Genomic DNA, 14,948 nt, shown 5'->3' with positions numbered 1-14,948 from the left:
TCAGAAGCAAAGATTTGAGTTAAAAATGTTCGCTTTAAAAATATATATGTATTCAAAGATTTGCACACATTTTCAAATTAAAAGAAAAAAAAATGCAGATCTACTAGCTCGTAGCTTGTAGACCTGCTATTTTTGTATAAAATAATGGTTATAGCTAAAAAATTATCTAAAATGACAGTATGCAACTATGCGTTCCCGGATTGAATGGGCTAACACAATGATGCTTTTTAACTGGAGCAGGCAGTTCACCTGTAGTAAATGTGGTCTTGTATTTTGCCCTGCCTTCCCCATCCACCAACACCATCCACCTTCCACCCTCCACCTTCCATCCACCATCTCCATCCTCAGAGAACAACGGCCTCCCGGAGAAGGAGCGTCAGCAGGTGGCCGAGCGCCTCCTGAGGCTCATGTGTTCGGACGTGAGCATGCTCAGCGTGCTCAACAGCAAGGACTTCCTCAAGCTGGCGCAGACCCTGGTGGACACGGGCGCCCGCCACGGCGCCTACTCCACCCGCGACGCCCTGGGCAGCAACATGAGTGCCTTGGCGCTGCGCCAGCTGCCGCGCATGTACAACCAGGTCAAGGTGAAGGTGACGTGCGCGCTGGGCTCCAACGCGTCGCTGGGCATCGCCGTCACCTGCCACTCGCAGACGTCGGGGCCGGACGCGTGCTACGTGCTCACCGCCTACCAGGTCAGTGGTGGAAAGTAACTGAAGTACATTTTACTCAAGTACTGTACTTAAGTACAATTTTGAGGTATTTTTACTTTACTAAGAGTATTTGCAATTTTCTGTACTTTTACTTCTGCTCCACTGCATCTCAGAGGAAAATTACTGTACTTTTACTCCACTACAATTATAAGGAAACTTTAGTTACTAGTTTGTAGATTACATTTCGGCCAGTTGAAAATAGCCGATCTACAAGCTCACAATGCGTCGCGATGCGACGCATTGTGAGCTTGTAGATCTGCTATTTTCAAAAGATTTTCTATACATTTGAAAACTTGTGAAATGGGACATTCTGTATAATGAGTATGTTCAACTTTTGGTACTTTAAGTACATTTTGATTCCAATACCTTTGTACTTTTACTCAAGTAAATGTTTGAACACCGCACTTTTATTTTACCTCTGGGGCAGAATCTGCCAATGCTTTGTCAATGCAAATGCGTGGATTCTTGGAAAAAATTGGAAAAGACCAGGAATCCACGCATTTGCATTGACAAAGCATTGGCAGATTCTGCCCCAGAGGTAAAATAAAAGTGCGGTGGGAGCGCGCCCTAACAGAGTATTTCCACATTGCAGTATTGACACCTTTACTAAAGTAAAACATGTGAGTACTTTTCCCACTAACTGTACACCAGGTGGAGGGCTCCAGACTGAAGCGCTACATCCTGGGCGTCAGGGAGGCCGAGCTGAGGGAGGGCCCCGACCAGGTGCACCAGTGGGTGCAGAACGTACTGTCCGAGTTCGTGATGTCGGACATCCGCACGGTGTACGTGTCGGAGCCCCGGCTGTGGGCGGCGGGACTCGCCGGGTCGCCGCTGGGAGGCGGCGGTGGCGGCGGCGCCGGCGGTCGGGGACGGCTGTGCTTGCGGTGCGCGGGCTGCTCGCTCGGCGCCATCGTCCAGGCCGTCCTCGGGAAGCGCAGCCTCCAGGCGCGGGGCTTACACGAACTGGCCGAGCTCCTCTCCACGTGCAGGGACATCGCCGCCTCCACCAGCCTCTCCCTGGAGCCGTCGTCTTCCAACCACGCGTCGGCGAACAACCACGCGACCGACGAGGGCCCGGCCCAGTCGGGCCCCGCCACGCCGCCGTGCTGGGACCGCACGGCCGAGGCCCTCCTGCAGGTCCACGCTCACTTCGAGCACGTCTGCGAGGCGTACGGGCGCAGCAAGGCCACGGCGCCGCTCCTCCAGGGCCTCAACAAGCACCTGCTGGGAACGCTGGCCTTCCTGCTGTCGCCGCTGCGCCTGGCCGCCCTGGAGCTCAGCCGCCAGCGGAGGCCCACCCTGCAGCAGGTGGTCCCCGTCTACCTGCGCCTGGAGAAGCTGTTCACCGCCAAGGCGGGCGAGGCCGGCACCGGCACCGCCAGCAAGCTCTGCCACTACTTCCTGGAGGCACTCAAGGAGAACTTCAAGGTAATGAAGAACAACGACAGAGAGGCGGGGCGACATTTTCTTAACTACTTAAGCCCTCTATACTTCATTGTATGACAAATAGTGGAAATAGCCAATGGTACTGTACCAAGTTTACAACGTGTCCCGTTGAAGATAGCAGATAGTAGATCTGCTATTTTAAACATTTGGTTGAAAAAATTAAGTCTTGACAAATGTATAAATTGGGATGCCAGGTTAATGTGGCTAACACAGGCGGCCTCTCTACACATTCAGCTATGGCTGCCCTAGCAATAAATGGTGATATTATCAAACATACTGTATATATCAGACAGTGTGCGTTTCCACAAAAGGAAATGCATATATTCAATTCATCTGACCAGAAGCAGGGGATAAAACATATCCCCCCCAGCGATAAAAAATGTGGGACCAGATGTGGGATATCAAAAGCAGCCCCCCCAGTAAATCGAATCCTGGGTATTGTAATTTTCAGTACTCCTCTTTCCTTGTATCCCTTCCTGTCACATATTTTGATAGAAGCTAGGTAATGTTGTTGGTTCACATATATTTTGTTATTTAGAAGATTTTGCTTAACCACAATGCTAAGAATGTTGTTTCAGATGCTTCTTTACCTCATATCCTACAGTAGCTTCTTTGAAGCACTAAATTGTTTTCTTTGCACTCTACTTACTGTATGCGACTATTTACCCTGGTGTTGTTTTGTGTTGACTAGGGCCATTTTAACAAGCACCTGCTGGGAACCCAAAATGAAACTCTAATTTTACACTTTCGCTCTGATTAATGCCTAAATTGTCAATTGAGTATAGCCTCACAACATGAATAATGTTATTCCATTTGCCTGAGATTTCACATTACCATTATATTTAAGTGACACGGAGGCGTTGTTGCACAAGTGATTGTCTGCCCAGCATCAGTCTTTTTTAAGAAAAGAAGACACAGTTTGATCGTGGAGACTTTCTTTTCCTCTTGTCGCAGGTGGAGCGAGCCCACCAAGTGGCCATGGTCCTGGACCCCCAGCTGAAGCTGCGCCCGGTGCCGGCGTACCAACACGAGGACATCATCTCCCGGGCGTGCGAAATGGCCACCGAGACCCAAGACGGAGGAATAAGCGCCGGCGGCGGGGGGGGGTCGGGGGGAGGCGGCAGCGACGAGCGGGACGCGGACGGGCCGCCGGCCCTGAAAAGAGGTCGCATGGACGGCGGGGTCGGGACCAACGGCGGAAACACCCTGGGCACCTGCTCCATGTCCGGCGGCGACGACAACCAGAGTCAGGTCAGACAGGAGATGTTTCAGTACCTGGCCGAGCCTCTCCTCCAGGGAACGCCCGACCTCTTCCAGTACTGGAGCTCGGGGCCGGTCGGGGAGAGGTTCCCCCGGCTGGCGCGCCTGGCGCTGTGGCTGCTGGCGGTGCCCGCGGTGGGCATACGCAGCGAGTGCGTCGCCATGTGCGAGCAGAGCCTCGCCATGAAGAGGAGGCAGCAGGTAACCGCCGAGGAGATGAACAAACTTATCTTTCTCCGTTCCAACATGGGCTAAAAGGACGGAAAGAGAACTATAACTTTCACCTTCCCATTTCAACCAATGAGTCCAGACTTTATATTTATATATGTTTTAGAAAAAGATTGTAAAGATAAAAAATGCGTATGGGACACACACACACACACACACAGTACTTCTTAAGATGAGTATTTACAGGAAATTGCGAGTTCTACGTTGCAAACGTCAATAATAAGGCAAGGTTTAATTTATGTGGGAAAGCGTAACCATGGAAGTACTGTCGATGATTAGTACCGTTTCAAACAAAAAGACATTTCATTTTAATATAAACATTTTATTTTATCAAAAACGTACACATTTTGTTTGTTGGCATCTGGTACTAGTCTGTCATCTCGGAGTTTGGGCCTAAATGTCTCTCTCGTGCGATTCCCTTGAAACCCCTAGAGGTAAATAGAGTTAATATAACGCCTTTACATTTGTTACTCAAAGGCCTTTTTTTCTCCACCATTTCAGACGGCTTTTGGGTGTTTGAACAATAGTAGGTTTTTCGTGGCTTGGGGTTTTTGCGGTCGGAAACGATGTGCTCTGGTGGTTTTGTACTTATTTCAGTTCTTAAACCACTGTGCTGTTGGACGTATTGCTTTCTATCCCACATTGACATACTGTTTTTAGCACGAGCCATATTACGTATAGTCAAAGACAACCAGAAAACGTAAGGTTCTTCTGATATTTTGTTCAATCATTCTAATTATGTTAAAACACGTCATTAGTGCACTCTTTAAAACCAGGTTTGAATATACATGCATATACCACTAAATGTCATTCCAAGTAATCGTATTAAAGGGATAGTTTCAGTTGTTAAAGAAGCCCTGGTTGTTTTATGATAAACGTCTGCCTTTCCTTTCAATGCAAACCAAGTTGATCCTCACAGAAGAAATTGTAATAACTCTTAAAACGGGATATAGAAACGTAGTTGCCTCAGTGTTTCGTTGTAATAATATCGGAAACATTATATCGTCTGTCGGGCGGAAACCTCATTATGTCCAAAAATGACACTTTTCAGGATACAAATGTAAAAGTATCAAAAGTAGCCGATATACAAGCTCGAAACGCGGCGCGAAGAGGCGCGTTTCGAGAGTGTATATCGGCTACTTTTTATGCTTTTGTGTGACGCTGTAGTATGATCAAGTAGGGCATTCATTTACGATAAAAAACACAAAAAGTTAGAATATGGAGATAAGAGTTTTTACGACCCGACAGCAACGATTTCTCAACATCTGCTAACGCCGTTCAGACACAGGGACACATTCAAAGTGCTGCATTTTACCATTTTAGTAATTCAACTCTTTGACTAGGGAATTAAGATTATTTTTTACTTTTATTTTTCTGAGAACAATTGCTTTCACTCTCCTTGAACAGAGTCGCCATTGCCAAAGCAATGGCCCTCAGCCTCAGCTTCCAATACCTCATACTCAAAATGCTTGTGCATGTGCTTTTTTTTTTGTCGGAATAATATACTCAAGTTTCTAATTATCAATCATCAAATAGTATATCTTCTTAAAAGCATGAACTGTGCTTTTTAGGAATGCTATTAAGATTTATATTCAGACTATATAAACACTTTTTTTATTGTATCGTTTCATGTTTATATCTATCTTCCTTTTTTTTTGCACAAAATGTCTTTAAAATGTCAGTCAAATGAACAAATTAGTTTTAAGCTGTTTCAGCACTGATTTTCTTTATTTTTTTATTCTCGATTTGGTTGGTTTGAGTTTTATTTCACTCGAGTTTCATATTTTGTCCATCTTGTGTTCTTACGACAAGCAGAATTTAAGAAACATTTCAACGGCGAATCCTGAAGTCAAGATGTACACTGATATTCTACGGGGGCTTTGTAATCGTTGATTGTAAAGGATCCATTTGCTTTAAAGCCTTTTGTTTTGTATTAATATATGGATCCAGATATCTAAAGAGAAGAGGATGTAATGGTTCAAGTGAATTGAAACGAGCGTCATTACCGAAATGCTAAAAACTACTGTTTGGTTCTAAGAACAGGCTATCGGCAGTGGAGACAATTTAAGTTAATCGTTTCTTTCGTTGTTGTTTTTTTGTTCTGTTTTTGCTTTTTTTGTAATAGTTTTTACAGTTTCAAATACAAATTGCTCTGGGACAAAATACCATAGTTGACACGATGATGTCGACTCATGTTTTGTGGGTGACAAGAGAATTATTAATCGTAAGATATGCATGCATACATTATTAAGAGTACTTCTATATAAGGATAAGCGAGAGTGTTTTTTTTTTCTTCTAAAGAATGATTTACACTTCCTGGTACAACGGAGTCACGCTGAAAATAGCTCATCTAGTCTACTAGCTTACAACATATCGTTGCTGTCGGGCCCGTAACCTCATATCTCCATATTTAAATGAATACAAGTGTGTCACACTTAACTCTCTGCCTGCCAGAGTTTTTTCAGAACAGTCTGTAGCCTCTGCCAGGGTTTTGCCATGATTTTGGTACCTGTTCGCGTAGCCACAGATTTTTTTCCTCCAGTATGATTGATCCCCAGATGGTTTCTAATAAAAACAGATGAGATTCAGGTGTGGTTTCACAAATGTCAACGAGGTCATTTTGACCTCGTTGACATGTGTTGTTTGATGTTTCAATATAGCTCAAAACCAGTAGTTTTAAACCAAAAAACAAAGTGAATTGTTTGTCCGTTTGAATTTTAACATTGAAGTGAATGGAGCAGCAAATCTTCGAACATTTTTAGCTCCTAATCTGTTCGTAATTCGACAAGGGTTGAAATTATAAAAAAAATGCAAAAAAAAAAAAATTTTTTTTGAATTTTTTTTTTTTTTTTCTTTTTTTCCATGACGTATATATACGTCTTTGGCGGACAACAGCTGATAATTAAAAGACGTATATATACGTCATTGGCAGGCATAGAGTTAAGTGGTGAAAATAGCAGATCTACAAGTAAATCGGCTATTTTCACTATTTTAAATTGTTTTAAATAATCTTTTTTTTTGGTTGGGTGGACACCACGTGTCTAAAAGTTAAAGCTGTTACTTTTCAGAATACAAATAAAAAAAATAGCAAAAGCAGCAGATCTACAAGCTTGTGGATCAGGCTTGTGGATCTGCTACTTTTGATACTTTTGTGTGATATTGTAGTATGATCAAGTAGCGCGTTGATTTACGAAAAAACAAACAATACACATACATTTCAAACATGGAGATAGGAGGTGTCCACCAGCTCAGGGGCCTTGCGGTTAAGAGTGTTGCTCTGAGATTGGGAGGTCAGGGTTCGATCCCCGGCCGGGTCGTATCAAAGACTTAGTTACTTTATAGATTTTGATTACACATGATCGGGACAGTTACTGGATTATGATGGGTGTTTTACATAATTCTACTGACATCGTTCAAAAAATGCTCTATTGGTATTAATATAAAACACAAATCCACTGGAATTACGTGGCAAAAAGATGTTTGATTATTACAAACACACTAACCACTTCAGCCCTATATATATATGTTTCGGCCATTTGAAAATAGCCGATCTACAAGCTTGTAGCTTTTACGTTTGGTACTTTAAGTACATTTTGATACCAATACTTAAGTACATTTTGAATTCCGGACTTTTACTTGTAACAGAGTGATTCTACATTGGAGTATATTGATACTTTTACTTAAGCAAAACATTAGAGTACTTTTAGCACCACTGCTAAGCATGTCATCCATTGACCACGCGCATGTCTTGCAGGGATGATATGCCCTCGGAAGAAAACCTAGAACACACCACTGGGCCACGTGGCTTGGCCCATCAGAGACGACGTTTATAATAAGGAACGGTTTTGGAGGTACAAGGTTTCCACCCGACAGTGACGACATTGACGATCTGCTGTTTTCAGTGCGTGCCACCGGCGTGTGCAAAACTAAGTATATACTGTAAATCAGGCTAGAGATAGAAGTGATAACATTTGGACTCTTTGAGTACAGGTTAGACCCCCCCCATGTGGGATCAGATAAGTGTGTCCCCAGTTAGACTTGTAATCCTATGAGGGGGAGGGGGGGGGGTAAAGCAACACTGACCACATAGACACTGGGTCTGTGTCTGTGGGGTGACGTCATCCTTTTTTCAGAAGGATGCTGTGTGTAAATACAAGACAAAAACTGCTGTTCTATGCCCACAAGAGGGCGCCGTCATTGCAGAGATAGGGAGCACCGATAACGTCATACCTCTTTTTTCTATACTAGACTTTCAACAAAAAGGTTTTGATATAGAAACTCAAGCTAGATACTGTCGTTAGAAAACAACATTCTAATTGTTTTATTTTGTTTTTTTTAGTTTTTTTTTTTCAGGACCTTAACTTATGATAAAGTTAACCGTGTAAAAAAAAATGGTTTTAAGATGGCTTAGGCTATGTGGACATTTGTTTTTTGTTTTAGTATGGATTTAAATCTATTATACAATCAGGTTGCGATATCAGCGTTGTGTTCACCGATTTGCTTTTTTTTATACTCTGCTAGGTTGCAAATAAAACTGATTTGATCCTGTTTATTTAGTCTTTTTTAAATCACACTCGGGCAGATAGTTGTGTAGATTCAGATCTGAGTTGCTTATTTGGTAGGCTGTAATTTATACTTTTGTAGCGACACTATTTTTATATAACATGGAAGAGAGGATTATGTGTCTTTTTTTTTGTTTTTATTTTCTGTGTCATATATGGCAACTCTGTTCGGTGTTCTTGAATACATTACCCATGTATGTGATGTGTGAATAAACCATGCTCAAATTCACCTCTTATATGTTCCACTCATGACTAAATGCTTGATTTACTGAAAATAGCAGATCTACAAGCTTGTTAGTAGATCTGCTATGTTTTGGGTCAGCGACTCCCAACGTGCAACAAAGTATAAATCAGGATTTAAAGGTAGGGTAAGTGATTTTCTTAAAGGTAGGGTAGGTGTAAATTACCACTATATTGTGATAGTTCTCATTGCTATAGAGTGTTTGTTCAGTAACAGCAGTCTCCGTGCCTCTCCAGCTCTTTAGTAAACAGAAAATTCATTTTCAGGTCAGGATACCAATTGTATCCAATCGGGATAGGATAGAGAACTCTGACAGGATACAGATTAAACAAGAGCAATTGTGAGTGATGAGACAAAGAAACGAGCAGACACAATTGGTACTGGAACTATAACAATGGAGGTGATGGATGGGTACTCTCTGCTGATTGGCTGAACTTTTGTCACCTGCCTGATCATGTATTTTCTGTTTATTAAATAGCTGGAGAGACGGGGAGACTCCTGTTACTGAACAAACACTCTATAGCAATGATTACTATCAGAATATAGAGCTTTAACTTTTTAACAAAAACCTTTTTGTTTAACCAAAACAATCACTTACCCTGCCTTTGACTCATTAAGACCAGGAACGCATCTGTGTCATGTCATTAGATTTGACCTATAACCATTATTTTATACTTTGGCTATTCAAAAATAGCAGAACTACAAGCTCATAGCACGGCTATGAGCTTGTAGATCTGCTGATTTGTGCAAATCTTTGAATATAAATTATACATTTTTAAAGCGAACATTTGTATCTCAAATCTTTGCTTCTGGAGGTCCCTGGAACAAAATATTTTACAAATGTTTGTTTAAAATATATATATATATATTCAAAGATTTGCACAAAATAATGTTCACGAATGTTCTAAAATAGCAGATCTACAAGCTCACAAAAATAGCAGATATAGAAGCTCATAGCGCGGCACCGAGTGCCGCACTATGAGCTTCTATATCTGCTATTTTTGAATAGCCAAAGAAATCTAAAATGACAGACAGATGCGTTCCCGGATTGAATGGGTTAACATTGCTGTATACTGTATCTACAGTCAGAGGGAAGTACAGCAGAATGTGTACATGTGGGTCAGAGGCAGCATGGAGGGGGGGGGACCTGGAAAGAATGTCAATGGCATGAATTTTGATTCAAGTTTCTTTCTCTTTTTCTTTTCTTTGACTCATTTATGCCCATGCAGATGTGTGTGTGTGTGTGTGCGTGTGCGTGTGTGTGTGTGTGTGTGCGTGTGCATGTGCTCTCTAGGAGCACCGTCACGTCAAGCATCCAACATAATGTGTTGCTGTCGGGCAGAAACCTCTTATCTCCATATTCTAACTTTTTGTGTTTTTTCCCCCTAAATTAACGCCCTACTTGATCACACTACAGCGTCACACAAAAGTATCAAAAATGGCAGCTCCGCAAGTTCGAAACGCGGCGCCGCGTTTCGAGCTTGTCGATCTGCTATTTTTGAATTTGAATCCTGAAAAGTAACAGTCTTGGACATATGAGGTTTCCACCCGACAGAGACGATTACGTTGTTTGTGGAATTCTGTTTCATTTGGAGGAAGTAGATCGATTCACTTCGATGCACCCCCCCCCCCCCCCCCCCCCCCCCCGGCGGTTGGATTTATTTTTATTATGTATATTTTTTGCCAATATATGGCATGTATATGCAGAATATATGCTGCATATATGCCATACATATTCAGGTTCATATATGTGGATTTATAGGAAATGTATGTCTCATATTTAGCTTATATATGTCCACATGGATATATATGTACATATATGTAGAAACATATGCAGGCGGCCAATTTCGGATGTCACATATGTGATAAACATATATGTTTCAAAACAAAATTAAGGGAAGTTAAACGCCTACATGCTGATGAATTGAATACACAGGACCACAATGGAATACACAGGACCACAACAAGTCCCCAGGACTTTCAGTTTGTTGTTCTTTTAGCTTTAATGTCTTAATGTACCACATGCTGTTTTACATTTCTGACTAATTAAGTATTCAATCAATCAATCAATCTCCTTGATAGGAAACACTTATTCAGGACATGGCAAAACAAACGCATAAAAACATAAAAAAAAGAACAAAAAAAATAATAGAAAAAAATTAGTAAAATGACGGCGCAGAAGAATAAGTGAAGAAATCTTGATGAAATGCATGCGGCAAACGTGTTTTCATAGCTGCGATTTAAAGAAAAGAGTTGCAGGTTTCTGGAAGTCTGTCCCATTCAAGACTGACTCATTGTTAACATCTCATAACGAGTTGCACAAGAGCCAAAATGATTGTTTTGGTTGCTCAGCATTGTAGCAGCAATAACAAAAACTGAAGATAAGCCCTCCGCCCCTTTTTTTTTGTGTGATAAATTGTGATATTGTATACATTTCACTCAAAATGGGGAGAAGCGGGGGAAACGTTAACCACTTAAAAAACCCATATGGTTGACCGCGGAGTCCCTCAGGGGTCTACAGTACACTAGTGTCTTTTCTGTTTTCTTGTTGTTGTGGCGAAAATAGCTCGATTGACAAGCTTGGCGGCGTGTTGCGAGCTTGTCAATCTGCTGTTTTCCTGCGAAAGCCTTCGCCGCAATATAGGATGCTGGGGTTTAAGTGGTTAATACGAGAAAGAGAAAAAAAATCTGCTTTTGTTATTTAGCAACGGAGGGAAAAACTTGAAAGAAACCCGAGAAGAGATTTGAATGCTTTCCATGAGCATGAAACATGGCTGGTTTTCAGCGGTGCTGTGCCGTGCGTGCGTGAGGAGAGGAGAGGACTCCCACATAGAGAGAAAGAGGAAGCTGGGCCTTCCTCCACAGTGGCTGAGAGAGGGAGAGAAAGATTGAGGGCCTCAAACATATGTAGAGGAGGGGGAGAGAGGCCTTATATAAGGGCAGAGAGAGAGAGAGAAAGTGACGACTGGTGGAAAAAAAAGTACTCTTGTATTACTTAAGTAAAAGTAGAAATACAATGATGTAAGAAATATTCTCTTGTTACAAGCAAAATACCTGTATTGAGAATTTTACTCGAGTAAGTACTATAAAAATATAATTGCAGTACAAAAGTAAAAGTACTCGATGTATTTCCTAACGTGTCAAACTGTCGAAAATAGCAGCTCACGTAGAAGCTGACGTGAGCTTGTACTGTTAGATCAGCTATTTTCAAGCAGACCAATAAATAAATAAATAGGGCTTAATTGGTTGAGTAAAAAGTACCAACTTTACCCTCTGAGATGTAGGAAAGTACAAGTGCAAAGCATAAACAAACAAAAAATGAATACTCAAAATTGTACACGTACAAGTACACGTACAGTAGCTACTTGAGTAAATGTATCTTAGTTACTTTCCACCACTGTGACTCCTCACACATGGAGGGAGAGAGAGAGAGAGAGAGAGAGAGAGAGAGAGAGAGTATACAGAAGGCTGGTTGGAGAGGTGCGTGCGAGGGCTCCCCGGGGGCTACTGGTGGGGTGAAAGAGCGAGGGGGGAGTGAGAGAGAGAAAGAGAGAAGGGGGGGGAAAAAAGAGCAAAAAAAAGCGAGTGTTGGGTCTCTCAGCCCTGCTTGTCTTTTCCTTCCTCCTCTCTCTCCCTCTCTCTCTCGCTCTCTTTCTCTCTCTCTCTCGCACCCGGGTCAGGGAGCCCCTGAGGCGCAGCAGCGGCGGTCTGCAGCCATGCAGAAACACCCTCCGCGCTCCCTCCAGTCTCCTTGGTTACTACCACCACCACAAGGAAGCTGCCCGCCGAAAAGCCTTAATTCACAGCACATGCGTTCGTCTCCAACTCCTAGTCCACCCCCCCCCCCACCCCCCTCCTTTAAAAAACGTGATTTATAATTTGTCGTACCGCGTCGTCGCGTGTCCCGGAAAATAGCCGATCTACAAGCTGATCGACGAGCTCTAAACGCGGCGCGTTTTGAGCTCGTCGATCGGCTTGTTTTCGACGCGTGCCGCACAGTCGTGCGAGGGGAGCTTAAATTGGGCAATGCTCTCCCTCCAAATTGAGCAATGCTTCACCCGCCCCCCTCCCCCTTCCCCTCACCTCACTCACTGCTGAAGGTGCATGAGTTTTTCCACACCGTTTAAACCACAGAGCGGGGATGCTAAAGTTTTAATTTTGCTTGCAGCACCAAGTGTTTGGGGGCCCTCATTTGCAGTCATTTAGAAAAGTGAAATTGGGGGGGGGGGCGGGGGGTAGAAAAAACAACAGCCCACCCGTTGAACAATTGCTTCCGTTACGTGCTGCTGCTGGGTTATGGAAAAGTTGCAACAAGCTTTTTCTAGCGTTTCTAGCTAAGACGGAGAGCGGGCGTGCGAGCTGCCCGAGGATGCGTGCGAGCAGAACAGAAGGCTCGTGTTTGGGCTGGTTTATTTACTCTGGTCATGGATTAAAAAAAAATCTAACTTTATTTTATTTTTTATTTGGATTGTGATCATAAAAGTAAATACAGAAGCAGTGGAGTGTGAGGGTGGGGGGGGGTTTCCTCTAATGTGTCGACAGTTCATGTTATGGACACTAGGTGGCAGTGTCTGGCTTTCAGTCTCGCCAATATAGCACTGAGCAGAGAGGTGAACGGGAACACTTTGACAGATTGGCCAGCCAGCCCGGCTCCTCCTGGTAAAAAGGGTGATTTATACTTTGTTGTGCGCTGGTGTCTCACACACCGCAAATAGCGGATCTACAAGCTCACAACGCGTCACGATGTATCACGTTGATGAACTTGTAGATCAGCTATTTTCGGTGGCGTAACTGGAGGTGGGCTGTATGTATGAGGTGGTGTGCCTTCATGAGGGCCAGCACAAGGCCCTCGTTCCACCCTGACTTTTATAATGATTTTGGCTTTATTCTTGGGCCTAGTGTCTATACCAGGACAATGTAAAAAGTGTTACTTTTGACCCCAGTCTCCCCTAAATGTACTTAGTTACTTTACACCACTGAAATGACCCAATCACCCAAAAACCAGGCATGGGGGGGGGGGGGGCAGGGAAACAAGCCTATGCCTTCCATGATGTCACTGAGCACCCACCCACCTCAGACATCAGCAACACAATGAAAACCACAGAACCATAATAGTGTGGGTGAAAATCACCCGACGTTAATAGTGTTCCAGGGTTAAATGGAGTTTGCTCATTTTGGGCTCGAGCTTCCTTTTTTTTTATCATTATCTAAACCAGTGGCTCTCAAACATTTTCATGTTATGGACCCCCAAATGAATACTTATTTTTCCCTAACCCCGAACCAGATTTGTGTTGTTAGAATGTTTCAATATGTTATTTAAAAAACATTTAGAAAATAACAGCTCTACAAGCTCACAATGCATTTATGAGCTTGTAGATTGGTTATTTTCAAATAGCCGATGTATGCGGTATATAGGTTTGAAGTGCTCACGTTGGCCTATAATAGTCACTTCTTTTGGGCTTGTTCTCCTAGACCCATGGTTGCTTATTTCTCTCACACAGTCTGGCAACACTGGTCTATACAGTACATGTGCATGTTTATCCTATATGCCATATACACTGAGGCAGTAAAGTAACTTACTTTCCAGAATGAGGGAAGTGAGAGGAGTTTTGGCAGCCTCCTGCGTTACGTCTGTTTGGGTTTAGTGCAATATTAGCTTTCCTTTCCCTGGGACATTTTATGTATGCTCGTGTTGATATGTAAGGTGTGCGTGCGCGCGTGTGTGTGTGTGTGTGTGTGTGTGCGTGTGTGTGTGTGTGTGCGTGTGTGTGTGTGTGTGTGTGTGTGTGTGTGTGTGTGTGTGTGTGTGTGTGTGTGTGTGTGTGTGTGTGTGGGTCTGTCAGTGGTGGAAAAAGTACTCCATTTCTTTACTTAAGTAAAAGTATCAATACTGCAATGTAGACATAATCTGTTATAAGTAAAAGTCCAGAATTCAAAATGTACTTGAGTTAAAGTACAAAAGTATTGGTATCAAAATGTACTTAAAGTATCAAAAGTAGAAAGTACTCATTATGCAGAATGCCCCATTTCACAAAGTTTATTTTTCAAATGGCCTAAATAGTATAGGGCTGAAGTGGTTAGTGTGTTTTGTAATAATAATCAAAATCTACAAAGTAACTTGTAAAGTTTTCAAATAATTGTAGTAAGAGTACAATATTTGCCTCTGAGATGTAGTGGAGTAAAAGTATTGAAAATTGGAAATACTCCGGTAATGTAAAAAATACCTAAAAATGTTACTTAAGTACAGTACTTAGTGTGTGTGTGTGTGTGTGTCCCCGCATGAGGGAGGATTCTAAGTGCATTGTAAGTTTTACTGAGGAGTGTATTGCTCCAGGGCCCATGCAGGCAGACTGCCATTCCTCTCCTACACTAAAGCCTATTTTATACTTTGTCATGCGACTCTGTCACTCACCGAAAATAACTGATTCTCGCATCTCCTCTTGTCACGTTTTTTTTCTTCATTTTGTAAATCAGTTATATCCGGTGAGTGGCACGACAAAG

The 14,948-nt window shown here is 42.7% G+C and overlaps 1 protein-coding gene across 1 annotated transcript in view; it reads left to right on the top strand.

Moving 5' to 3' along the window:
• The window catches only part of znf618 (zinc finger protein 618), a 47,194-nt gene extending 41,117 nt beyond the window's left edge, over nucleotides 1-6,077 (top strand). The window contains exons 13-15 of the mRNA XM_084046739.1: nucleotides 349-692; nucleotides 1,362-2,138; nucleotides 3,111-6,077. Of these exons, the coding sequence (XP_083902865.1) occupies nucleotides 349-692; nucleotides 1,362-2,138; nucleotides 3,111-3,671 (1,682 nt within the window). The 3' untranslated portion in view covers nucleotides 3,672-6,077. The remainder of the gene's footprint in view (nucleotides 1-348; nucleotides 693-1,361; nucleotides 2,139-3,110) is intronic.
• The last annotated feature ends 8,871 nt before the right edge of the window (nucleotides 6,078-14,948 follow it).

This window comes from Gymnoscopelus microlampas, assembly GCF_963454915.1.
Source record: "Gymnoscopelus microlampas genome assembly, chromosome: 21".
Lineage (NCBI taxonomy): Eukaryota > Metazoa > Chordata > Actinopteri > Myctophiformes > Myctophidae > Gymnoscopelus > Gymnoscopelus microlampas.
Note: the sequence above shows the minus strand (reverse complement) of the source record. Positions and strands in the feature narration are given on the sequence as shown.